Source organism: Thunnus maccoyii, chromosome 9 (assembly GCF_910596095.1).
Source record: "Thunnus maccoyii chromosome 9, fThuMac1.1, whole genome shotgun sequence".
In the NCBI taxonomy this organism is placed as follows: Eukaryota; Metazoa; Chordata; class Actinopteri; order Scombriformes; family Scombridae; genus Thunnus; species Thunnus maccoyii.
The window spans coordinates 15,098,517-15,126,416 of NC_056541.1; the positions used below are offsets into that span (position 1 = coordinate 15,098,517).

The 27,900-nt window shown below is 39.4% G+C and overlaps 1 protein-coding gene across 3 annotated transcripts; it reads left to right on the top strand.

The window, feature by feature from the left end:
* Positions 1-27,808, top strand: fancc (FA complementation group C). 3 transcript variants are annotated; one of them, XM_042422033.1, is made up of 16 exons: positions 1-165; positions 3,341-3,577; positions 7,920-8,007; positions 8,250-8,344; positions 14,644-14,751; positions 14,842-14,906; positions 15,074-15,238; positions 15,422-15,578; positions 19,072-19,127; positions 19,307-19,406; positions 21,338-21,413; positions 22,562-22,667; positions 24,572-24,746; positions 26,227-26,439; positions 27,034-27,236; positions 27,337-27,808. In XM_042422033.1, exons 2-15 carry the CDS (start codon positions 3,386-3,388, stop codon positions 27,229-27,231), a joined length of 1,794 nt encoding a protein of 597 aa, XP_042277967.1. In that variant the 5' UTR covers positions 1-165; positions 3,341-3,385; the 3' UTR covers positions 27,232-27,236; positions 27,337-27,808. The 3 variants fall into 3 exon arrangements, with proteins under 3 accessions (XP_042277967.1, XP_042277965.1, XP_042277966.1); XM_042422031.1 differs by having other exon boundaries at positions 27,034-27,808; XM_042422032.1 differs by lacking the exon at positions 1-165 and adding an exon at positions 374-447 and having other exon boundaries at positions 27,034-27,808.
* Positions 27,809-27,900: the final 92 nt, after the last annotated feature.

Genomic DNA, 27,900 nt, shown 5'->3' on the forward strand with positions numbered 1-27,900 from the left:
TTCTTCCCTACACGGACCTCCGAGAAAAGAGGGAAGTTCAGTTTGTTTACATCATCGCGGGACGAAGCTCTTGTCTTTTTGTCTGAAGACACAGATGATAAATGAATACAGCTGACACCTGCTCTGTGGGGATTTCAGTTTGGTGTCTGTACGTTTTATTTACATGTAAGTCCACATTTTAAACTGCTGTAGATAACAGTTATATGTCTGTGAAGTGATCGACTTGCGAACAAGCTAATTAGCTGAAATAACAGTCGTTCCTGGCAAAGAAGCAGTTCACTTTTGATGTATTTATTGAGTCATTAAGGTACAGTAAATGTATTTTAGCGGTTCTTTTGTATCTTTATGTTGAACCGACATCATTTTTCAACATGTGCAACTTCACTAGAGTAGAGGAAATACTGGCATCCTGTGGTGTGGAGTAGCTGTTGCACGTTTTACTGTCAGGTAACTGTTAACTTAAAAATATTCTCCTTTTTTCTTCTTTTACGGGTTTTTTACAGTTTTTTTTTTTTATTTTACTTTGCTGGCTCCAAAGGTGTTTGTTTGTGTGTATTTACATGTTCACATACGCAGCCTATCTGTGTCTTGAGAGGGATTATGACCAGGATTTACCAAAGCATGTTTATTTCATGTGTCATCAGACAGGAAGGTCCTGTCAGGCTCTTCCTGCTTTAGAGCATCAATAGTGGTTTGTATATCCTACACTGTGTAGTCTTTTCAAAGGAGGATAATATCCCCCTTCAAGTTTTGTGCTGAATCAGCTAATCAGTTGAGTGCTATATCAAGCAAAATGTCAAACATTCTCTTGCTTGGGATTTTTAGATGTGAAGGTTTGCTGTTTTTCTCTGCTTTAAGCAATTAGGAGATGCCACCTTGGGCTCTGGGAAGCTGTGATAAGTTGAGCTGAAACGACTAGTCAATTAAGGGATTAGTTGATCGACCATTCTCTGGTTCCAGCTTCTCTAATGAGGTTTTGCATCTGTCCTGGAGTATCTTTGGCTTCTAGACTGTTGGCTGGGCAAATACGCAATATGGAGATGTCACATTGGGCTCTGAGGAATTGTGCTGAACATTTTTAACAATTGTCTGACATTTTATACACCACTTAATTAAAAAATCTGATTAACAGATAAATCAACCATGAAAATAACAATTTTTATGGTGTTTGGCCACCACAAGCCTCCAGAACAGCTTCATTGCTCCTTAGATCTATCTATCTACAAGTCTCTGGAGATCTACTGGAGGGATGGACACCATCCTTCCAAATTACATGCCCTTATTTGATGTTTTGATGATGGTGGAGATTGCTGTCTAATTTATCAGTCCAGTATCTCCCATAGGTGTTCAGTTGCGTCAAGATCTTGTGACTGTGAAGGCGATAGCGTGTGATTCACATTATTTTCATACTCCTCTAACCATGTAATGACCCCTCGTAACCTTCATGGAAGCTTCTTTATTGATTAGGTTTCTCCACTCACTTATTCATGTTTTTCATTTAATTTGCAAGCTAATTCTGTTGATCAGGGTTTGCACGTGGATATGTGATAAATGTTGCGTCGGGGTAGACTGATGAAAAAATACATCATTCTACGAGCTTTAATAAGTTACACAAGGTAATCATTTAGACAGCCCTTACATTAGTCTTGCAATTTAATCCAGGTGTTCTTAAATATAACATACTGCAGTATACAGAAGTAAATTTGTAGAAAGTGATGTTTAACTGATTTGATTATACTGAAATAATGTCAACAATCCCATAATTGGAACAGCAAACTCACCCTAACCCAAAGTCCACAAGTTTAGTTTAACAAATCTTCAAAGATAATATTTGACCAGTCACATCTTGTTCCTGCTCCAGAATTTGTTCAGCCAACACCAGACCGACAGCTGAGTGCGTTTGTGTGCATGTACATATTTTTTTTACCAGTCCGACATATGTGCAGTTTTACAACTTTGCGTTAGTACGGTATATGTACTCTTGTGTGCACACGTAACTGCCTGTGCATGATAGAAACTGCAAGTGGAACTGCTGCTTGGGTATCCAGCATCCGTTCTTTTCCACCTCAGCTTTACTAAAAACTCAGCCCCCAACACAAGTCAACAAGAGGCGTTTGTTCCTAATTTGGTTGGACTTTTTTTTTCCTCCCCGAAAATGAGTATTTATATATTCACATGAGCGAGCCATAGGGCTTTCCAGCAGAGATGATGGCAAGACATTAAACAAATCGTGTGTAACGAGGTGATCATAAAACACAACCCTGTGGTGTCCCACACAGACCTGTTATTATGGCAAAAAAAAAAAAAAACAACAAACACACACACACTCACACACACACACACTATTCTCAGGCTATATACAGACACAAAACACATCCTCACCCCCTACGTTTTTTTCTCCCCATCATCATAAAAAGTGAAGAATGTACTGTTTATTTCTCAGTAGGCGTTCATGAATGAGTGTGTGTGTGTGTGTGAGAGAGAGAGAGAGAGAGAGAGAGTGAGAAGGGTTGATCGCCTGGAGCTTGAAAGTCTGATCATTAGACTGTGGTAATAGGGGCTTAACATAACCAGATTAACGCTCTTGCCTCAATTTATTTTCCACTTATTATATTATTCACTTCTGCTCTCATAGAAGTTGGGGGATGGTGTGGGCCACACATAAAGTAGAGCCTGACTGTTAATAGCAGTAGCTGGATATTACTGTTGGTGTATTTTATGTCAGTTATGTTAAAGGAATTTGATGTACAGAAATGTTTCATAAGCTGCACATTTTTGTATATTCTCTTTCTTTTTTATTTTGAGTTTTAATTATTATTTACATGAAACTTGGATGTAATAGTGTAATAAAAGTTTTTTGGTTTTATTGATATATTTTTTGTCGAAAATGCAGATTCAGTCGTGTTTATTGTGGGTAAGAATTTGTTGACTGACTGAAACATCACCAGTATGCTTACAATTGATGTAATGTTGAGGTCATTGTCATAAATGCCAGTCATTTTCAAAACAGTTGGAGATTTTGTGTTTTTTATCAAATGGCCTATTATTTATAAATTTATTTCAGGGTTTTCCCCAGGAAATCATTTAGCAGTGGTGGTAAACCACCCAAATCCTGACATCACTCGTGATTAATGCAGTTAGTAGATGCCAGACTTAACAAATAGCCACACTCATTGAATACATCTCATTTTCTGCGTGGAATAGCATCTGTTGTTTTTTTCGTTAAAGTTAATGTTTTATTTCATCAAAGTGAACTAATTCTTTATAACATTTATGACGGTCATCGTAAGATATTTCTGACAACGGTATTGTTTTCTGTCTCACCTGGGATCTTTCTTAGCCCTTAAATAAATTCACCTGGACTGGACCCTGGACAAGCAGACCGATGTCTCAGCCACTGATCCCGCTCCAACAAATGGCAGAGCCCTCGCTGGATGTCCAGGAGATGCAGCTCTGGCTGGAGAAAGCGGTGGCTTGGGGCCAGGCTGACAGCCCAGACACTCGGAAAGACACCTGCCAGCACTTGAGCAGACTGGGGGATTTCCTCCAGCAACTCCAGACACACATCCACAACATGGTGAGCAGATAGAGTGAAAAGCTGAACTCGTATCTTCACAGCTATTCTTTTGTTCACTTTATTACGATGCATGTGAAGCTCTGACATTTATATTCCTGACAGATTTGGATAACCCTGCTTCTACACAATATGTTTTTCCCAGATGCCTGTTAAGTCTAATAAAACGGTCCGTATCTACTGAGAGGCATATTTTACAGCCTCCACACACTTCACCCAGTGAAATAAATTAGAACAGTTAATTAATCAATTAGGCCGGCCAGCCAAACAGCCGTCGGATTAATGAAGCACTAAGTTAATTCCAACACCAGCACTTCTTGCACACACACATACACACATACACACACACACAAACAAGCACACACTCGCTCGCTCTCGGTCCAAGCCTCAGCATGAACAGCAAGTCCAGCGCTGGTAGGGTCCTGCTAACAGAGGCTGCTCTGTGCTCTGCAGAGGCTGTGTATGTCTGGCTGGCAGAGCTGCAGTGTTGAGTTAGTCAGGTAATAGCCGCATTGGGACCTCCAGCACTAACCTAATGTATCCCCATATCAGGTCCAGCAAATTTGGGAAGGGGGCAGAGGACAGGAGGGGTGCAGGACTGTGAGATTTCAGTGTTACCACGGCCATGCCTCCTCCTTCCAGCTCTTTGCTCCTTAGCACTCTGTCTCGCTACTTTTTGTAACACTTTTTTTTTCTCATTTTTCACATTATATACTCTTTTTCTCTCACCATAACACTGGTGATGGTTAGAATCAGTCCCAGTGTCTGTCTTTTTTCTTTCTGTTTTTTCTCTACTTTAGTATTTTGCCATATAATTTTATAGATCCAACATTGACTGATTGTGTGTCTCCCTCTCTGTTAGCATGGTTTCAGGTGTACGTCATGCAGAGGTGTCAGCGTGTGTAGGAGGATGGAGTGGATACAAAGAGAGAGAAAAGAATGGTATAGCTTAATTGGATTGAAATCCTTTTTTACTGGCAGCGTGCTCATAAAAGACCAGCTGAGGATAGCCTGCTTCTTGGCAGCATTCTGCATCCTTTGATGACTTAACAACTTTCTTGTGGCTTTTAACCAAAGATGAAAACTATTCAAAGCTTATGTTGATTTCTAGGAAATGTGTGGAAGTTTTCTATCCCAGTATTGATCTTCACCGGGGGTATTGTATTCACTTGCTGACAGTTGACACCTCTAATGTTATATTGTTAGAAATCCCCCTAATTTTTTTTAACACAGTTGCTACACTACTAAAGTAATATTACACCACTCCTCAGAGGAACTGATAGGAAAATCCTGCAGCACTAATGTAAGATAGATGGAGGGTGTGGGGAACTCTACAACACACTGTAGTGTATATTTATGTGCTTCACCATAGTAACTTTTGCTATTTATTATCAGGGCTGATTGTGTCTCAGTGATGTCAGGGACAACCGTTTCCTCACTGTTCTCTTCATTTTCAGACAGCCCAAGGATGTCTTTAAACTGGTCCCATTTGCCTCCCTGGCCGGTACATATAGTAATCACTCACTTCTGTCTGAGATGTCTGTCCTTAATCAAGACAAGATACACAGACTCAAAGCCCATTTTGTAATTAGGGACTATGTTGACAAGGCTTTGATGGTGATTTGGCCCTAGTAGTCAGTGATAATTACTTTCTGTTGTGATGGCTCATTCTTACAGGCATTTCTACAGTCTCCAGCCACAAAGCATTGTAAAGTCCTTATTGTAAATGAACATTCCTTTTTAGCTGCATCACCGGCACACACAAATGCACATGTATACTCACACACAACATTTACCATGTGTTGTACGATTGATAGGAAGGCTGAGTGTGAGGGCTGTGTTCCAGACAGCGTTTGTGGTGTTGTGGGGGGCATAGTGGGGCCTTTTAGAGAAACCCTACTTGGCCTATTACCATTCTGCTTCCCATTAATGGTGATCTCATCCACTTGAAAGAGTCAAGTTAGTCCTCATGTCTGTCTGATGCTCCCTTTTGAACATATAGGCCTGAAGCTACCTCAATGTCTTATTTTTATCCAATGCTACTTTGAGGCTCCTCTATGTTTACTCTATGCTTTTTTTCTGATGAAATGAATATGAAGCGAGTATTGATGCATAATATTGACATAGCAACAAAATTCTTTCCTATCTTCCCCTCTTTTCTTTTTTCTAACCCGTTCCCCCTCCTTTCCTACCTTTATAAATACCCCTGCTGTTAGATGTTGGCTCCATTAAAACTCCATGAAGGTATATTTAAAAAGTGCTAACTTTTCTCTTAAAAATCTTTTTTTTTGGCCCATAAAACAGAAATTAATAGATAGATTAATCAATTAGATGTTCGGTCCATAAAATGTCAGAAAATGGTGAAAAATGTGGATTTCCCCAAAGCCCAAGATGACATCCTCAGATGTCTTGTTTTGTCCACAACCCAAAGATAATCCGTTTACTGTCATAGAGGACTAAAGAAAGCAGAAAATATTCACATATAAGAAGCTGGAATCAGAGAATTTGGATATTTTCTTCTTAAAAAAATTACTCAAAATGATTGATTATCAAAATAGTTGGCAACTGATCAATTAATTGTTGCGATTTACTTCTACTAAGCCCACCAGGAAACCAGTGGACGATATCTCAAATATAGCTGCAACAGTTGGTCAATCGACCAAAAAAATTAATCAACATTAATTTTGATAATGGATTAATCATTTTTAATCATTTTTAATCATTTTCCATCATTTTTTAAGAAAAAATGTCCACATTTGATTCCAGCTTTTCAAAGATAAATATTTTTAGGTTTATTTATTTTAGTCTTATTTAGTCTTAGGTTTATTTAGTCTTCTATGATAGCAAACTAAATATCTTTGGGTAATGGACTGTTGTAAAAGAAGACATTTGAGGACGTCACCTTGGGCTTTGGAAGACATTTTTCACCATTTTGCAACATTTTATAGAACAACACCAAAAAAACCCCAGTCTAAGCAAAAGCACACTGCTTCAATTTACCACTGGCATATGTCAGATTTCTCTGTGTGGGCTTATCCTGAAACAAAGCTGTGCTGTAGAACTTAATTAGCTTGGAGCTTAGGGAAGCATATGATATGGTCTTAATATGGGATCAATAATAAGTCATAATGTGCAGCACAGAAATATGATTCGTTCACATGTGTGCAGACATATGCTTGTAAATTTAAGTAATACGTTACCTCTTTGATCTGTTTTCTGCATTCATCATATTGTAAAACATGACGTGGTCTGTGTTGATGTATTAAACCTATAAAAGCAATAACGGGGGAAACAAAAACAATGTACAGTACAGTTAAGGCTAATTGTTAAGCTATTTAATTCAGACACAAGATGTTTGTCTCTATTTCCAGCTTGTGTTAGCACAAATAATGCCAAGGGCTTTTGTAACGAACATGCTTTTTTTTTTGCATTATACTATAAATAATATAATAAATGGCTCTGGTTCTGGTGCACTGCAAAAACAGTTTTAAAACTCACCTTCTGTTTGATTCTTGTCTTAGATAATGGGATTTTTGATGTTTTCCATTCTGTTTTTAGGAGTCACATTAATTTCAGGCTGTCCTGACAAATTATTGGATCCTCTCCAAACCTTTAGCCTAATTCCAAAACTTTACAAGTGAAGGTCATTTGGGGAAATTGTATATTTCTTCAAAACTAAAATGTAAGGAAGTCGAGATTAAAGGTTTTTTCAAATTCTTAAACGCAGTGTCTTTCTAGCTTCAAACCTTCTGGCTGTTTTAATTGGCTGTGAGGTGAAATAAATCACATGCTCTGTTGTTGTGAGTCGGATAAACAAGCACAGACGCACACATACTTAAACTCTCATAGCACCTTTGACCAGAGCCCTGTTCTGTTCTATGTATCTCTCACTATTACCGTCATGGTGAGAACTATGACATGACGGAAACATGGAAAACAAAGCGATGCAAGAACAATGTACTGCACACCTGTGGATGTGCCTGTTAATATGCCCACTTCCCTCAGTCATTACGTAGACTTGTGATGGTTTACGTCTTACAGTGTCTGGTGTTGTGGCATGATGTGGTTGCCATGTTGAAAGGATAAATAAGAAAATGAAACAGGTGAGGAGGTGTAAACATCTGTAATACAGTGAAATGATGAAAGAGATTTAATTTTTTCTGTTGGCTCTGCTTCTGTCATGTTTGAGTGTTTATATTCCAGATGATAAAAACATATTGCTAACCCACTTAAGTTTAAACTTCAAGTTAGTTAGCAGGCTCAGATGTGTAAGAGTGTTGAAAGTGAAAAAACATGTATTACATTGATTTTTCTCCTGTCTCTGTATGTCTGTTCTGTCCCGAAGAGCTCCACAACAGAGACTATGAAGCGGCTGCCTTTCCTAGGACAGTTTCTAGGCCGGCTGTGCTGGAACCCTTATGTCACTGCTGATGGTGAGTGTATCCTTTCACCCCGCAAGTGTTGGGGATCAGTATTTAGATCGAGATTCCAGTAGTTGAATTGAGGTCAGGTTTTCAGACGAGAGTTAATGATACTTATAATGTGTGTTTTATCCTTCAAGAAGGCGCGTGACATAAAACCAGAAATCTACCACAGTCAAAGCTCAGTGCTGCTTCAACTCTCATGATGGAGATTGTGGTGCATCATGACTAGTGTGGTGTTGATTTGTCTCCAGATACGAGCAGAAGGCTGCTATTCCAGTGTCTGTGGGGACTGTACTCAGAGCATCCAAGAAATGCTGTGGAAAGAAAGGCCAACCAATGGATACGGGTATGGACTGGCCGCCTCTATCCCTCTTTTTCTGTTAATACAGAACTTAAAGTACAGTGATAAATAGGCAAACAAAGACTTGGTGAAAGATCCCCTCCAGGCATTTTTTTTTAGGACATATAAAAATCCTCTGCTTGGAATTATAAATGTGTCTGGCATGTTTTTTCCACAAAAAATGTTCAGTTAGTTTGTCAGAAATCCTTAAAAATGATATCTACCCTTTCTCCTTCACTGAAAAGTCCACAATTTATGAACATATTTTTTATTTAAAGGTTTAACTGCTGGATACATGTTGCCTCCTATTTCACTGAAATGTCCATTCTCAGTGTTTTGTAGACTGGAGGCCTCAGGTTTCCACATCACACTTTTGTAAGTTGTTTCTTATCCTCGATTGACTCCAAGCTAGTTGTGATGTCACAAATCATGCTTGAAGGATAGGCCTGTAACTCAGATTATCCATGAGCACAGAGAAACTTTCCACTTGTAGCAGATGAATGTGAAAACAGTCTTCTAGCGTCAAACTCTGTACATACATTATTCTACACAGTGACGCTCAACGCATCCAACCGAGGGAACAACAAGAAAAACACATTTTTGAATTGAGGAGGACTTTAAACTTTTTGCAGGATCCCAGCTTTTCAGTTTTATTCCTTCAGTCCCTTTATGAATCACTTTAACTCTGCATGTACAACCATTTTCCACGCCTGTGATTGCCAAAGCCGTAGGCATTATGTTCTTGGGTTGTCTATCTGTCCGTCCGTCCCATTCTCATGAATGCGATATTTCAGGAACACCTGGAGGGAATTTCATTACATCAGGCACAAATGTCCACTTGGACCCAAGGATGAACTGATTAAAATTTGGTGGTCAAAGGTCAAAGGTCAAGGTCCCTGTGACCTCAAAAAAACACAGTTTTTGGCCATAACTCAAGAATTTGTGCGCTAATTATGACAAAGTTTCACACAAATGTCTAATAGGATAAAATTTTGAAGTGATGATCTTTTATATCCAAAAGGTCAAAGGTCAATTTCACTGTGGCATCATAATGTTCTGCAAAAACACTTTCTGGCCTTTGTTCAACACCATAACTCAGGAACAGAAGGGGAGATTGTGACCATATTTCACATTTGGTCGGATACTGAATCGATTACACTAATCTAAGGTGCCCACCTTGAACCTGTGGTGATTGTTTAGATCTTCTGTGCTGCCAGGTTGAAGATGTGTGTGAAGCATCCACATTATAGAATTTGTAGCTTCTTTGCAGCAACATCCATATCTGAAGCTCTGTCTTGACTTAATACCTTTTATTAAATTCCTTCCAAGTCTTCACTACAAATATTATATTTGGACAGACATGGATGTAAACTGCAACTTGACTGGTTGGCGGAGGCATATAACCGCAGGGCGGTATTTCTAGTAAGTTTTATAATTTCTCCCTAAATTGTAATTTAAGGTCATCATGGTAGGAGGAAAGAGTTTCTGTGGTTTGGTTGGAATTAGGCAGCAGCAGTTGCAACAAAGTTTTTTTGAGAATTAATGTAATGTAAGATTAGGGACCATATTTTGTTCAAAGTTAGACATGTGCTTGTTTGTTTACAACATGGATCTTGGGATGTGTTTACTAAGTATTTATGACAGTCTCATCACATGAGGCAGCCATCTCTAAAGGTGGCAAAAATAATCCCTAAATCTGGTTAAGCTGATATAGAAACACAGTCAATTATGATGTCACATACAAATGTGTCTTGTTGCAGTTTCTTATCAATAATATATTTTAGACTCCATTTCAGTGGGGGTTCATAGATATTAAACACGCACAAAATTGTAACCACAGGACGCTTGAAAAGGTGAAGAGAAATTCAGAAATGCATTTTGAGTTTTAATTGAGAAATCAAGCTGTGAGTCCACCCATTCACAGCAATCTTTGGTTATTATCTTCTCTTCCACTCGTCCAACATATGCCTTTTCTCGTAATTTCTAGGCCTAATCTGTTTGTTGTTTGTGTGCTAATTTGTTCTAGACAGTCTTGATGTGGAGATTGACTATCACTCCTATAACAAATACTCTTAAAAGAATGTCTCTTTGACTGCCTTTGGGCTGCTGAAGAGATTTTCTGTCTAATTTACTTTTTATAGGAGTTCTCTCGCCAGCGCTCTGTGTCTCCTCTCCAGTGGGACACAGATGATGAATGAGAAAGATCGGGTCTCTGTTGGCCTAAGACTTTAGTGCCCCAAACTGTAAAACATATTTTCAAAGCAAATTAAAATTGACTGTTTCACTGCCTCTTGTCACCAGAGAAGGATCGGCCTTTATATTACGGTTAGTCGGTCCTATTTACTGTGTGACTTTACTGTGTTTTTAAGGCGCGCATACAAAGGAGGGAAAGAGAACAGAGAGAAGAAAATATTCTGCAATTTTCAACTTGAGAGGGTTCACACAGATGGCTTATGATAAACAATGTGGAACCTTCACATTTTTGCCAGATTAACTGTGTGTTTGTATTCTTTTGATTAATTTCTCATCTAATAAAACATCTTGCTAATTAAAACAGTGCCTTGAAAGTAAACCTTGAATTTGCCAGATGGTCTTTGACCCACGTGAGGGGAAGCGGAGTGCATGTGTGCATGGTGATGTTTGTGTCTATGTCTATGTGTTTTTGTATGGGTATACGCAAGTGTGTAGAGAAAAGAGGATGGAGTATTCATTTGTATCCACATGTTTTAATTACATATACATTGGTATTTGTTTTGTTTTTTTTAATTAAGGACAAGGTTTAATTTCTATCATGTGCTTTATCTCTGCATTTAAAGACATTTTAACCTCATTTCTAAGGTGAGGATCAAGGTAGGAGGGAAGAGTTTCTTTGGTTTGGTTAGAATTGGGCATCACAAGAGATGAAACTCCTTAAAAGTCTTTTCCGATGACTCTTACTTAAACAACAATTGCATTGATTAATATTTAAAACGGTGTAGGTTCAAACTGTATTTTCAACATAGTATAAAAGTACTCAATTGTAGCTCAGCGCTTTAAATACAGCTTTGACTGCTTTTATAGAGTTAAAGAGTTCACAGGGTCCACTCATACTAAAATTGCATGCATGCATTTTATATTGTAGGGCGCTAGATGAAAGTGTCCAAAGAGCACAAGTACATAAACTCACAACTAACTCAACAACGCCTCCTCATTCTCCCTCTCCTCTTCTCCCTTCTCCTCCAAAGAAGCTCCCACTTCCCACAAATGACGGGAATGGCGGGAAGCATAAAAAAACCTATTTACCACAGCTCAGCTTGTCTGGGGGTGCGGGGCAGATGTATGGTTTTAGGCCAGAGATGGTCTGTCTCTGTGTCTCTCCTTGTGTCTGTGTTGTGTTGGACTGTCTGTCCTGGAATGCAGAATGCAGCCTGTTTTCTGTTAGCCCTGTCTGATTTTGCTCCCCAACATTGTTTTCTTGCTGCCTCCATAATAGACTGAGGGTCTGGTGCTAAGTGGCACCTAAATACTGTGTTTGTGTGAATTTTTGTATGTGCTCACATATGTTTGTTTCTCTTGCTACTGTATATATTGTTGGTGGCCACATGTATTTTTCTCCTTAAATTATGATGGTGTGCAGAGTGTTTTGCCTTTTCTCCCTCATGTCTTGGCTTTACTCCTCCCTGTCTGCTTCTCCTCTCCACATCTGAGTGTTCTCACTGGGTTTGATGAATGCTGGGTACAGCCACATAGCTGCAGGCTATGTCAGATAGTCATTAGCTCAAACGGTCTGTTTCTCTACATCCTGTACTAGCAGAGGGACCACACAGTGTAGCAGTAACATAGCATGATCTTTGAGGAGATGACAGATAAGTAAAGCACGAGAGTGTAATATTAGAGGGCCGGAGGATGGATGGTTTGATAGCTTTATCTTTGATGTGAACCTTTAGTGACTCAAACAGGGTGAACCACAGGTAGGCCTTGGAGCCACTGTGGTTGCTTTCCAGTTTCAAAACATTATTTCTGACTCTTTTCTCACATTGGTTGCTGCACTTTGTGTTTTTATTTGGAGGTGAAAGTTTCTGTCAAAGACACGTTTATCTTTCTGTTTCCTCTCAGGTGTCATCCCTCTTTCAGTGGATCTTACTGGCAAAATGATCTTTTATACTTCTTCCTTTTGATTTAATTGCACTAATTGCAGTTTTACTGTTCATTTAGGAATAAAGTAATAGTACATGATGCCATTTTGACTAACCATACATACATACTTTTCAGTCAAGTGTAGGATTTTTGCTTCATTTTTTCATTTTAAAGAACAAATCATGAGCCAGTGTAAACAAACACAGGGTTGGCAACTGCTGCTACATTTAAATTGATTCAAAGATATTTTAATATGCACAACAACACTATGCAAAAACTGAATCAAAAGTATGGGTGTTTTCTGATTCTATTAAAGGATTGTTTACACCAGTGTTATTTATGAAATTTGTAGTAACAGCTATATTTTCAATCTTGATAATTTGAGAAACAAACTGCTCTCAACTTTTTTAATTATGTATGTCAAACTACCTCAAATTCATGTGGTCAAAAAGTTACACATTGGGCTTTTCATTTAGGAGAAGAACTTTATATGAATTTAATATCTTTATTTCAGTGCAACAGGTTCAAGCACAAATGCTTATGACTTTATGATTTATTTAGCATTATCATCCTGACTTTGCTGCACAACTTTTCCCTCATTTCATCTTCCATCTTTTTGTCTCTGCTGTTTTGACCATCTGAGGCTATACTTGAGTCTTTCATTGGTTTGGGAGAATTCAATCATGGCTTAGTAATTGTTAACAGGCACCCATCAAAACCAACCCAACTCTTTGCCTTGTGGATTTTTCTACATCCTCCGTTTTAATTTTAGATTTATGGAGGGATAATTTCTATGGCAGCAGCTTGTCCAAGCCCCCAAAGCCAGCTCGGTTGCTGTTTTCTGCGAGAGAAATATGACTTTTGACCCAAAGTATTTGCCATCCATCTATCCATTTGCCCTTCATCCTGTTCCTCTGGTGACCACACCCTTTTTCCCCCATTCCAAAACGTAGCCATTGCTGAGCGTTCCAGTCTCTTTCTGCCATTCCTTCTAACCAGGCTTCCTTCCTTCTCTTCTCCCCCATCCCCAATGTGCCTCCTTACCAAGGGTAGGATAAGTGTGATTGGTTTTGTATGTACCCAATGTGCAGGGTTTGAGGGCGCTCAGATGGTAGTGATTGGGGTTGTTTTGTGAGACTATGTGGAGGGTAAGCATCTTAGCGTGCTGTAGGGCCTGGCCAGAGAAACCACACAGCTCCACCAACAGCACTGCATTGCTCCTCTGCCTGGGATTTTGGTTTTTCTCCTTCACTTTTTGTTTTGTTTTTTTCCTCTATATATTCTGTGACTCTCTCAATCTCTTTCTCCCCTCATTTCTTGTTCATCCGCTTTTATCTTCAGAAACATCCACACCACTAAGAGAAGACTTAGTGTTGATGTTACTGTGTTTTTGGTTCATTGAAGTTGTAAAAACAGATGTGTGCTGAAGATGTGAGGCCTTGGCTGTTTCTGTTGGATCACACTTTCCAACTTGTACTAGTGTATGAACTTATTGTGGTTGAACAGAGAGGACTGTTTCTAAGGTTTAAATCAATCCCTAATTTAAAGTTATAGGGCTTTGGGTTTTCATCACACGTCTGAGTGAATACCAGTGAGGAAAATTCTTGCCAAACATTGAGTTTATTAATCATTAGACCACTGAATGCTGTGTGGTATCTTTTTATGTTTAAGAATGTTGACATTGAATGTAATCTATTATATTTGTAAAGAAAAACCCCCCCTTAATAACTCTTTTCGTAGAAACTGCCAAGAAATCGTTGACATCTAAGAACCACTTTTGTAATGTTGTGACTTATAAATCTAGTGTTCTCTTTCTTTGTTCCTTCATTATGCACCAGCTTTTTTCTCAGAGGAGAATCAGCTGAGTTTATTAGTCTAGTTTTATCAGTGTATGATGAGGCCCCTTCTGAAAAATGCTCGTAAAACACCAAGGCCCTCTGCAACAAAGAATGTTCATTTCTGAAGTTGCTCATATGCTGTCCATACATTCTCACTTACTGGAATGCCTTTTCTCCACTCATGTGTTTCAAATGATGTGACGCCAACAGAGTCATCCTATATTCCAGTAACTAATTAGCTTTGATGTTATGGATCTCAGGGTTTGAGCATATTGCACTAAAGTCTTGTCCACTGTTATACATGTTAAGGGCCAATAATCTGCTGCACATTGTGTTGCTGCCCTCCCACAGAAAGTGTTGTGTCAGCTTGCAACAGAAGAAGATGATACTGCAGCGCAGACATTAGTGAAGCATATGGGTGTACCACCAACACAGTACCATCTCAACGTCCTCAGAAAGGTATTTGGTCTTCATCGTTTTTTTGCAAAATTTTTACCTGCTTATGTAGACATACTGTATATGCTAATTTTGTTCTACTTTGCATTGCAGACGGTGGCACTGGTGCAAGACAACATTGGAAAGAGCTGCAGTTCGCTGGGTGATTTAAATCAGAGGTAAAGCAAAGTAGAAACTAGCTTCAGAATAAAAAAAGTATTCCCAAGGAATATTATATTTAGCATGCATCTAAGTACGGATTCCTATCTTTGCAGACAGTTGATAAGAAGCTCTTGACAATAAAGGTTTTGTCTATGTTCAACAGTAAGTGAATGACTTTGTGCAGGTGTTCATGTGACAGTATTCTGGCTACATCTGAGGCTTGTGTCCCCCTGGTTACGTGTGCTGAGGCTGCTCCTCTCATTGGTGCATTGCTGCAGCGGCCATTGACTTGTGCAAGGGCAGCTCTTAGCGAAGACTTCCTGGATGCTCTGAGCTCCGCCTATTCCAGGTAAAACAAAGGAACACAGAGGGACTCAGGAACTGAGTTCCTGTTAGTCTGTAACATACAGGATGTTCTCATTTTCTACAAAGCTGTGTCCAAACATATTATCTAGCTTGTGAATGGAGTATTTCCAGTGATATACAGTATGATGTATAGTGATGTATGATAATTAGTGCTGTAATTTTTCAGCCATGGCTTGTCATTGGAGGAGCAGGCTGTAGTTTCTCTGTGGTATCACAGCCTGTCCAGCCTGGAAGAATCAGTGCTCAGTCTGCTGGAGTCTTGTCTTGCCAACACAGGGTCAACACTGCAGAGGTTGGAGCAACAGCTGGCACAGTCACTGCTGGTGGGTAATGTTTGTATCAGGACTCAGTGAAAAAAAAAAAAGAAAACTTGAAAAAGACACGCTAATGCATTTCTGGAATAGACACCATCAGATGCACCAAAAATCAGTTGGACAGCGCTTTGTCCAACAGCTGAACTTTGAAGCGGCCTTCCCATTAGCATATAACTATTTTAGAGTGTAATTTTTAGATAAATTGTCTGATTTTATTTCAAACCAGCTTTTAAGAAGTGATGTTGAGGAAGGAATATAGTGGAACCAATGGTTTAAATCTCATGTACAGTATTTTACCTCATTGGCCTCCATGAAGAAGTATTATGGGAAGCGAATAGTTTATGGAAGCAAAGTCAAAAGGCCAAAGTAAACTGTTTGTGGAGAGCTTACTTTGTGTGTGTGTGTGTGTGTGTGCATCTAAGCTGTATAAAATTAGTTTAAGTAATAAAATTCTGTTTTGAAGCACTTTTCAAGAAAGAAGCACAAAATGCTTTCCAGTGAAAAGTTTAAAAGAATGTGTACAATGTTGTGCCACTGAACTGTGGCATTTTTTGCAATTTTAACTGCTATGTGAATTGGCAGCATTAAAGTCTGTTGATAAATTGGTGACATATTGCTGCTGTTAAATGGGTTTGTTATGTACATAGTTTGACTCATCTGCCCTGAATTATAGCGTTTCACATCAGAAATCACTGCACACCCCGTATGTGTTTCCCACTTTGAACTGTTTGTAAACTGTGAAACCGAACAGTTTGAATATTATATGCTCTCATTTTATTATGAGGTATGGAGTTGTACTGTTTTCATATGCATAGTTCTTGGAAACTTTCCATCGCTTTTTTTGATGGATCTTTATTGACTGTTTTTGCCTGGCTAACTCACACATTTGGCTTTGCTCTGCATGCATCTCACATCATTTGGCTAGCTCGAAACGGCATCTCACGTTATTTGGCTCGTGCTACACAGCCTTTATTGTGCTGGGTAAGTACTGAACTCTCTGTCACTTGCGTCCTTGGCCACTCCGCACTTCATTTAACTTAAGATCATGCCCAATTCAAAAAGTTAGAAATGATTTTTGATTTATCAGTTGTTGTGGTTATTTAATGAAGACAATTTCCTCGTTACTATATTGCAATCAGAAAAATACCAGCACTTCTCAGTGTTTTTGTCTTGGCTACCAGGGGCTGCTTTTTATTCCATAATGACTTGGAACATGTTTGACAAATTACTGCAGCCGCTATGAGAAGAAAGGATAACAATAAAATAACAAAACGTGTCAATGAAACCAGACAGTTTAAGACAACTCCTGAACAATGAAATTAGATGCAACTATGTACCACAATCTAGACCTATTTCTACAAAGGGCATTGTGTAAGTGGAGGGGAACTGTGAGTAATCTACCTAGACATGTTTTTTTTAAAAATTATTTGTACCAAACGTCTGTGGCCAGCTGTAATTATAAATGGCATCCTATTCGCCCATGTTACTGATTGCTTTGCCTTTGGTAGCTATAGATTTTAGAGAAACTCGAGTGGGAAACCAGAATTTACCTGTCATCTTGCCTCACGTTAAATTAGGTAAAGTTTGTCAGTTGTGTCAGTCCTGTTTTCCCAGAGTGATGGTCCACTTGAGCTGTGTACATAACAGACTGGCAATGCACACTTTTTGAGTTCAGGGACTGTGTGTAACAATTAAGATAGATTGGAACACACTGATGTACATGTACATGAATGACTAACCTGCCTGTTGATTGCACTTGATTTCATCTTGCAGGAGATACTAATCAGGTATGTGTGTTGGAAAGAGGAGTTGTGTAAACAGCTGAGTAAAATTTGTGTTTGTGTGTGCGTGAGTGTGTCTGTGCAAGAGAGACAGAGAGTCAATCCTCGACTGTTTATGTCTTTGTCTTGTCATGTATCTATTTGTTTATGCTCTCATCCATCTCTGATTGACCTCTGTTTTTATCACCTTGGTGGTTCACATGCACACGTGCGCATGCAAACCCTCTCACACACATGCCTTTAGTCGCCGTGCTTTGTTTATGATATTACATCTGGTGTAGTGTGTCTGTCGTTAAGAGGGTGGGAGGCAAACGTTTAGGTTTCACTTCAGCCTTCAGGTTGTTTGGATGTCTGATGTGCGTTTCATGCGCGTGTCTGTGAATGCAAGTCATACACGCGTGCAAGTGCCGTCTAAGCCGACTGGCTTGTCTCTCTCTTTGCCTTCCTTTCAATCACTTGTTTAAATTGCAATCAAAATGGGAAACATGAAATTAGGCTTGCATTCCTCGTTTTGGCTTGTCTCACCCCCGTGTGATCCAGGGAGACGTAGGCCCAATAACAGTAAACACTCACTTCCTAGGCCTGACTGCCAAAAACAGGATGTTTGTTGCGTGCTGTAATTGACCCTCCTTGAAGTGTTAGTGGTAAGGTATGGAGGAGGACGCTAAAAAAGCCCATCTGTTTTCACTAGGGGGAACCATGACAATTCGCACACATGCATACACGCTGGCATGCAACCCACATACGCAGATGCACACTGACAGATACAAACATATGCCAACATATCATTGATGCCCACACAAACTGTCACACGCAGACATATAAAGCCTGTTTTGTTTGATTGCCTTTTTTTTTGTCTGAGAGAACAAGAAAAGAAATAAATATGTCAAAACTGAGGATGAAAGTGTTTATTTGAGGAATGTTGGAACATTGTAATGACACCATATAAACACTGGGTGGGGCTGTTTGTTCTTACTCACTGATACCCCTGATTTGGAGGGAAAATGGCCTTTAGTGTCCCTTTGTACAACAAAGCATTACAGTCAGAGGTGGAGCAAATTGATATTGTAAGATACAGTTTACTTTATCTTTAACTACTGACACAAATAGCAGCTTTTTAATGCTGTGAGTAAATCAAATATATAGAAAAGCTGGCCCATGTTTGATTCTTTTATTCTTCCTACTACTGTGTTACACTGCATGATTGAAGCCTGTAATCTATTCTACATGTGCTCCTCCTATAGTGAAGCGTATTGTCCCTATATAAGAGTGGGGGGTGAGAGGGCAAATAATTAGGGACTTAGAAGATGTATAAACACGAAGGGAAGGGGGAGACAGACATGAACAGTACAGCTGTTAAGTGTTTGCGCTGGGGCGTTTTAGAACGTGTTAAATCTAAAACACATGATGAGCGTACATTAGGCGGAGATGAGAGAGTATGTGTGGGTGTGTGAAGGAAGCACTGACAGAGTGGTTAACTGAGTGGTTAATGGGGAGAGAGTGAGAACAGGGACAAACTGAGGTGCGATAGAAGGGATGTTTGTAGATGATGCAACAGTGACACCCGGTGGTCAACTTTTGCAAATCACATTGTTACCATCAGTGTTTTCTGTTTTTGTGTGTGTGTGAGTGGATTGTTACTGTTAGATTTTAGTATCTGCAGAATTTTTATCTATAATCATACTAAACTAATATAAGATTTATGTTTTTGTGTGTTTCAGCCTAAAGCCTGTGCTCAGCACTGCTCGATATTCTTGGTTGTAAACGACATCTTCAGGTGAGTTATGAAGAGTCAGGTTCAGGATGATGTGATGCTAATTTGTATGTTTTTTTGTTATCGTCAATGGTAAAATGTATTTGCCTGATGAATTTTGTGTTTCTGTGTGTATTAATGTCTATGTGTTGCTATAGGGTATACCATAATATTGGCTTTGTGTGTGTGTGTGTGTTTGACAGATCCTTCCTTAAGCAACTAGAAGGAAATGAGTGTGTTCGGTCTCTCATCCAAACCTTTACCAGCCATTTCCTCAGGGAACTGACACTGTTGCAGCCTCAGGTACACCTCATATGAAAGTCTGACATGAATATTTGTCTCTTGGTTTTCATGATCAATTAATCATTATTCTTTTTAATAATCAATGAATGGTTTGGTCCATTAGCTTCATATCTGAAAATAGTGAGTAATTCTTATTATAATGCTCGTTATAATTTTCCAAAGCCCAAGTTGAGATATTCAGATTCCTTGTTTGGTCTCACCAACAGTCCAAAACCCAAAGATATACAGTTTACTACCATGTAAAACAAAGAGCAGCAAATCTTCACATTTGAAGTATAGCCTGACCGATACAGGATTTTTGAGGCCGATACTGATATTGATATTTGAGTTTAAAAAATCTGATAATTGCATGTCAGTCGTTTTTTTTTTTTACACAGCCCAATACACTTAATAAAACATTTTTGATACAATTCCCTTAGATTTGTTTTTTCAACAATTGTGACCAAGAGATGCATTGGGCAGGACTTTTTACAGTTGAATAGTAAACTTGTCACTACTCTCTAGTGGACAAATTAAAGAATGGTGACACTGTGCTGAGATATATCTTTGGCATTTCTGTAGTTCAATTTTATTGGCTGACATATACAGTGATACAGAAATATTGGCAATGAGCTAATATCGGCCAATATATCAGTCAGGCTGATTTATTGTTTGGACTCTTTTGAAAAGCTTGAACAAGTATTGAAGTTTTATCTTTTTGCAGGTAAATTTTTATGTTGATTCATCAATCAACTGACAAATCTTTTCAGCTTGAAAAATGTTAGATTGTAAGGAGTCTCCTCAGTTGATTAATATGTGGAGAGGCAAAATGAAATGTTTTCTTGTCACCATTTTCCAAAACTCTGTTTTTGCCTGCATTATGTGCTGTCAAGTGGCAGCCTTGTTTTAGGCGAAGCTAAAATATTTAAGTCTGATATGACTACAAACAGCAGAACTCTAACTCTCCTTCTTGGTCCTTAATTTGTCACCAAACACAAAAACTGGTCAATATTTTTGTTGTACTGTTATTATCTGGACGCTGCAGTTCTGATGCCACATATTGCTGTTTAGTACGCAGTGTTACAATAGAAAGTGATTTCAGCCTTGTCATATATTTTATTTTTTAAGTGTACAACTTTAGATTTGACCGATGATTCTCATCCAACATCTTTCCTGGAAAAGAAAGGATGGTTACTTTTATGCCGCAGGCTTTGATGCTCAAGCAGGGAAATGAACAGTTTTCTCCCCACTGCAGGCAAAATCACTTAAAATTTGATAAATCTTCCACATAATTATCACTTGGTCTCCTGCAGGGGGCTCACTGCTCACACACAGCAGTTCACAGCTTTGTCTTGTAAACAATAAATGCAAATTTCTTAAGTCCTCATTTTGCAGGTAATAACTTTATCACCTGCACTGTGTGGAAACCACTATAAGCTGTTACACAGATGTGTCACTATGCACTTTTCAATAATCTCAACTTCTGCTCAGGCTCTCAGCTGTCTTCTGTACATAAGCTTGTTGTTGTATAGGAGACCTCCATCATACATCCACATCTCCTGTGTGACTCTAGGGCTGCTGGCACTCGCATGCCATTACTGTATTGTGAAAAGGTCAGAGAACAGATGTGTCACTATGTAGGAGTGATGTATTTTCTGCTACACAGTTTTGTGAATATAGTTGAAGTCCTTTTTACCTCATTTAACCAGTAGATGGCAGTGCTACAGTGTATTTACAGTAGACTTAGTTTTAATGGCTGCAGTCACACCGCTCTAAACGCTATACCTATTACACGCTACATTACACATTAGCACCTACTGTATCACGGTTACACAGCCTCCCATTCAAAATGTCATTTTTCAGGCTTTGAGAGCATAGTGATATATGAGTTTTAGGTATGTATGATTTACATTTATGAAGCTCAGGAAAAATTGTGCTTTGTGTTGTTTCAGATGAGTGTTTCTTTGAAGGCCTTCTTCCCACAGTCACCTCAGAATTTGCTGGTTCCTCTCTTGACCCAGCCTTCAGGTCAGTATGTACAAACACGTGTGTCTGGATATTTCAATTGGACACAATGCACAAAACGCTGTATTGTGAGAAAGGGGCTATCCAGGTATTCTTTAACTGTGTGTAAACAGAGTCTTCCTGCTGCAGAGTGAATGGGCTCTTGTGTTTCTTGCTGTCGCTAATCAATAACAGTTAGTTAGCGACTGTAATAATTGTTTTGACATGATGTAGAACGGAAGTGAAGCTTATATCTCAAAGTGTCATTACTCATATGAAATCTATACAGAAGTTTAATGAGTACCTGTTTATGTACAAGATGTCTTTATTGTGGACGACTGAAACCTTTCATCATCTTACACAAACACAACACACCCTTTTAACTCATTAAGAAAAATCCATATCATCCATATTGAATAAGTATTTCCAGTGTTTATGTATGGGAATCTTTTATTATTGGAGGGATGCACAGTAGGTGAGTGCAGGGGCACAGTGGAGCTGTGCTTATCAGTGAGAGCCCAGACTGGCCTGTACGCAGAAATGATTTACATGAATGGAGCCATTTAAGGACACACTGGAGCCCAGCCAGAACTCTGAGTTAATTATTACTGTGTATGTGTGTGTGGTGAAGGGCCATTTTTCACTGGAGACTGAATGGAAATGATATTGTGAAAAGTTGAAGATTTGAGGTTTTATCATGATTTGTGTTCCCCGCTGAAAAGTTGTAAATTAAGACTTAGCACTGCATTGTTTATACATCGCATGTGGGGGGTGAGGGGGGGACTTGGATCAAGATATCAATTACTTGAAATACTTGTCAAAGTTTGTTAGTCAGCTAGGCAAGGTTTTAGTACAAAGTTTGGTTTGTGGTAGGGAAGTTATTTTTGACATAACAATCTTGCATTCAAATGTAATAGCTGGAAAACAGGAAAAAGTAATTGCAAGTACTAGCAGTATTTTATCCAGTTCTCCTCTGAGAAATTGTTCAGATATTTGGAAAGTTGTGTATTAAAGTCATTCCACATGAAAAATTTACTCTGAGGAAATTTAGCAACTTGAGAAACACTTAATAGATAGTTGCCTTTGAATTATGTGGATAGTAAGTGATTGAAAAGTGCAAATTTGTGCTTCAAGTAATCATCATATCTGTAAATCTGAATCTGTTCTTGCAGAGATGCCCCAGGAGTCTTGGGCACATCACCTGAACTGGCTCAGTGGCTCATTACAGAGACTGACAGAGGAGGAAGAGGAGGGAGACGAAGACAGCGGCAGCACCAGGTTAGTGAGAAAGGCTCGCATAGAGAATGTGTAAATGTGTGTCTGCTTCTACCACCCTACCGAATGCCTGTGTGGTGTTCTTATTTCCATTAGCTGCCGTTGAGGGGGTGGTTAGGCAGATATTTTCCCCTTGCATCACAGCAGAGAGGTCCTGGTGCACTGCGTGTGCTCCTCCAAGCGCTCATTAGAGGCAATTAGCTTGGGAAAGAGAGAGCTGTAGAGAAAACAAGTGTTAGGAGAGCCCAATATGAGCGAGAAAAGGAATGCAGAAGAAGAACCAGTGAACAAGGGAGAATAAAGGAGATCATATTAGATTGAAATAGAGGAAAGCTAAAAAGAGAGTTGCCTTGGTTGGACAGATTAAGAGAGAAAGAGGATAGGGGATGCGGATAAAAAAGCATAAAACAGTTGATGTCCTAGAGATGGAGATGGCTGAGTTGATACCCCCCAGCTGCGGTTTTTAACAGGCCCCATTATCCCCACCACCACTCCATTTTGAATCTCCGTGCAAAATTCCCAAAACATCGTTCCGAGCCAGCGGTGGGAAAGTAGTGTGTTGTGTTGCTCCGAGCAAAGATGCAGCTGCCAGGGCCCTGCAGAGGGGTGCTGCTGTTCGTATTTAGGAGCCAAGGGGAAAGAGGGGAGATGAGGAAGGGAGCTCTAATGATGGTATTAGGGAAATCTGAGAGAGATCCTTATCCCTCTTCTAACTTCAATTTATAGTCTCGCTGTTGCAGCTGTGTGGTTCTGTTTCACTCTGTTGCAGCTCTCTGTCTAAATGTCTGCAAACTTGCCTGCTTGTTTACACTTTACAGCACTACATGATGATTTTGCCGTGCCCCATTTTCAGTGCCCCTGCCATCTCTCACTCGATTCTGGCAGGATGGCGTTCCACTCAAATATGGCCACATATTGCAGTATTCACAGAGTGTGATGTATTATAAATCTAAATGTAAATGGGAATTTTAAAGAGGGTGCATTAAGGATAAGATTTTTAAAGTCTCATGGTGATTTTGTTGCTTTAGAAGTGCCATGAAAGCAAAAAAACTGATGCTCATGACTGTCAGTTTGCAGGAATTATTCACATGTGCCCCTCAGTATGATGTCACAACTGGAAACAAGTAATGATATTCAACATCAAATTGTGAATCAGATTTGTTTATATGCTTTGTCTGTGTTTGATCAGCCCATCAGTGGAGGAGGGACAAATATCACTGGCTGCCACTCCGAGTAGCAGCTCATTAATAAAGTTCTTATGATGTAAACAGCCTGTTATTAGAGGGTCTATGTGGTGCACTCTAAACCAAATCATTTTCTGAGAACAGTAGTTATGTCAATTTGTCAAAATGTATTAAAATTCTTCCCCCGTCTCTCCTTAATGGCCGAGTTTTTTCAACTGGTTGGACAGCAACTTAGCTGTAAATTATTGGGCTGACAATTATCAGTTCTACTGTACGACAGTATGGAGTGGGAACTGGAGAAGGAGCATGTTGTACAAATTCACACACATACCTTGGAAAAACTGAGGCTGGTATGGGTTAAGTGCTATTTTGTAACTAAGTTAAACCACCCGAATCATCGTAGATTATAGATAAACCTGCTCATTACACTGTTAACCCTATAAACTCAGGAAGGTCTAGTGTACTGCTTTGTTAATAATCCACCGATATATAGAAACTGAAATAGAAAAAAAGAATGAATTAAAACAATCATTTATGCCAGTTTAGAATTTAAGAGTTTATCTTAGAGTTCAGGCATCAAGTGCTTATATAATAATGTTCTCTGGCTCACTTCTGCTGCTGCACCACAGAAAAACCTTTCATTTCACATGGTGCCCACTGGAGCTCAGTGTTCAGGCAGCCCAGCCAGTAGTGTTGAGTACTGCTTCTCTTCCTGTCCTGCAGGGGGCACCACAAAGTGTTTGAAGCCTGGTTCCTACTAGTTCAGTGTGGCCACTGGGTGCAGGCGGCAGTCCAGCTGCTGGTGACTGCAGGGCCAGAAGACTGTGGCCCCCTGCTGAGGCTGCTGACTTTCTACCACCACCCCACTAACAGGGGGCACCACAGGGCTCTACAGCTGGTAAGACTCTTCTCAAAAAAAGAACATTTCATTTATGTATTTTTTTTTTGTTAGTTTTTTGCCATGCAGCTAGTGTGGTGGTCGGTAGGTCCACCATGTTGGTCCCACGTTGACATATGTCAATAACTATTGGATGGTTTGCAATGACATTTGGTAAAGATGTCCAGATGATGTATCTTCATGTCTTTGATGATCCCTTAAAGTCGACATGAAATGAAAAATGCCTTTTTAACCTTTAATATCACATCCCCAGTCATATTGTGCACCTATCTAATAATATATGCCAAACCGCCCCCTCAAAAAGTAAATTTCTTTGTATTCTTATATCAAAAATCCAATCATGTTTTCTTCCTGTAAAACAAAATATGATGTGTGCTTATGTACGCTAGAACCAACCCATTTCAACCAATAATATCATGACATCCACCCATCAATCAAGTTTCAACTTTTAGCAGCTAAGATTCATTATGACATGCCCACTTCTCAACGTTCAAATCAAATTCCTCCCAACGTTATATCCCGCCTGTCTGTCCTGTTTCACTCGGAAATACGTCACAATACGGGAGTGAAATACTCCCGAAATGCTGTTTCATCTGAACTTCATGTGTCTTTTTTTTTTTAAAGTGCCAAAATTAGCCAACTCATAAATAGTTAGCCTAGCACATAATTGTGACCATATATCATGCTTTAGTTAGCATTTAGCTCAGCCTCACAGAGCTGCTAGTGTGAATGTAGATTCTTATTCGTGTTCATTTGTTATTTTCACTTGGAAAACTAATTTGAAACTTAGAAATTGATACTAAGTTTTGTTGCCACTGTTGCATTAGCAACACTGCTGTAGCTAAACAGTAAAGAACAGCATTATTGGGGTTCTGAGGTTTGTCATTATGATTGGAGAAGGAAGGAGTGAGGCTATAATCCCAGATAGTCTGTTTATAGCATGTGCAATATCATAACTCAACAACATAATGCAGATGGAGTATTATTTGCTCTTGGCTGGTGAGTCGTCGCTGAAAGCTACACAACAAAAACAGAGAAAGAAGAAAAACACATTAAAAGATAAATTATGGATGATCTCTATCTGAGAGACAGAGAGAGAGAGAGAGAGTGAGACAGTGGTGAAGAGAGAGAGAAAACCAGATGAGGGAGGGGAGCAGGGTGAAAAGGGTGATGTAGTATTGATTTCTCAGTGAGTGTCTGGCCAGCTGGCCTGAGTTTCATCTCTCTGTCTCCTGTTTGTCCGCCTCCTCTCATAACCCCGGGAGACTGGCTGTCGTCGCTGCCATAACTCCCATTACGATCTTGTTCTCTTCACGTGAGGTTGTGTTTCTCCATCATTTGTGAATGACTAGTCTATTGATTTGTAATTGCTGGAAAGACACTATACTATAAACGATGTTTCTTCATTCCAATGTGGTTCACAAAGAAAATATCTGTCCCCTGACCATAAATTTACACTTATTGTCACTTTTGTCTCCAGGTACGTGCCAAGGAAGCATGGGACCACCTCCACCCCCTTTTCTCAGTATTAGCTCATCCTCCTCCCATTGACCACCTACAGTCGTTGGTCGCCCTGCTGTCACCACACCCTCAGCAGCCATCACTGGCACCATTATTGATCCTCGACCTCTTGGTCAACTTTGCTGTTTTCTCCCAAAAATCGCAGAGTGGATCAACAGAGATTTTACAGACGGTGAGGAAATAATCTAATCCCCCCCCCACCCATCATGAATGGTGAATGTTTGAGATTTAAAGCCAATTCTTGACCTTGGAAACAGCAGTTGATGCCACAATCTCAACACAAGATGTCTGAGATGTACATGAAAGGATCTTTTAAAGTGAAAAGAAAAGCAAAGATGTTTATGTAATGGTTTAAAATGCTAAATTCAAATAATTGTAACAAGTAATGCACAACAGTATTATCACTTTTGTTTTATTGTAGGCTAAATCTGCATTATATGTCAACCCAGACTTGGTTTCTTAGAAGCAGTCATGGGTTTTTAACAGTATCTTTCTCCAAGATTTCTCATTCCTTGTACACCACAGTTTGATTTTTGGATGTCAAGTGGGCTCTAATTAGTTTGATGTGGATACATTATGAAATACTCAAGTATGACATCAGAGTCAGTTTCTGAAAGTTTAATGTCAAGTATGTGTCTAACTGTACTTGCTGGAAATAGCTTGTGGGCTGTTGAGTTTATGCCATATTTTATGATCTCTTTTTATATGGCAGTTTTCCATTTTCTGAAGTAGATGCATTCTTTTTTGTCGTTGTGTGTCAGTCCAGGTGGCGGATCGGTCTGGTCTGGTCGGTGAAGCAGCACGTGTTCTCGGCTCACTGGAGCTCAGACTGAACGGAGGAAGCTGCTTATCAAGTGACGCTAACAGAGTTCATCTCAGGATCAAGGCGCTTCAAAACACACTAGCACATATGCATGCAGCACAGAGCTCTGCTGAGAACCAAGCACACACTCACCCACTCTAAAACCGGTGAGACCGCATACCCACGCACACATGCACATAACCTCACAGCAGTCAGTTCATCCTCAGCTCAGGGGCTTTGCTTTTTTTTTTTTTTTCTTTTTTCCAGGGCACGTTTTCAGAATGACAAATGGCTATGCTCTTGTGTAGATATGCTGCTGTTACAATGACAGGAGTGTGTCAAAACAGCACGGCGAGGACAGATTATGTGGAGAGGCTACAATTATACGCGCACACACACATAACACAACTACAAGGCCCACAAGGACACTTCAGCAGTGACAGATCACACTGCAAAGAAGCAGCAGCTCGTACATCGTGTCAGAGTCCTCCCACTCATATAATTGTCTCACAATATAAATCCTTCACGCTACACATGCTGACTGGAAGACATTTAGGTTTAGAGGAAAGGGAAAACCAAATGCAAATTGTGTAATTATTATCTGTGCAAAAATATGTTTATATTTAAAAAAAAAGATTCCAAAAATACTGAATACATGACAAACTGCACAATGAAATGTAATGTCGCTTCCTTTGAATGTAAATGTTCTATTTAATTATTTATAAAGGTGAAGAATTAATCTCTTTATGTTTGATCCATCATTTTAAGTACAGACATTAAAAATTACCACCATTTGAGAATATTCTGCTTCTATAAAACTTTGTCATGACG

Coding starts and splice junctions, on each gene's coding strand:
- fancc (XM_042422031.1), top strand. CDS start 3,386: ATGTCTCAGCCACTGATCCCGCTCCAACAAATGGCAGAGCCCTCGCTG. Junction 14,907..15,073: donor CTGGGTGATTTAAATCAGAG/GTAAAGCAAAGT, acceptor GACTTTGTGCAG/GTGTTCATGTGACAGTATTC. Junction 26,440..27,033: donor CAACAGAGATTTTACAGACG/GTGAGGAAATAA, acceptor GTGTCAGTCCAG/GTGGCGGATCGGTCTGGTCT.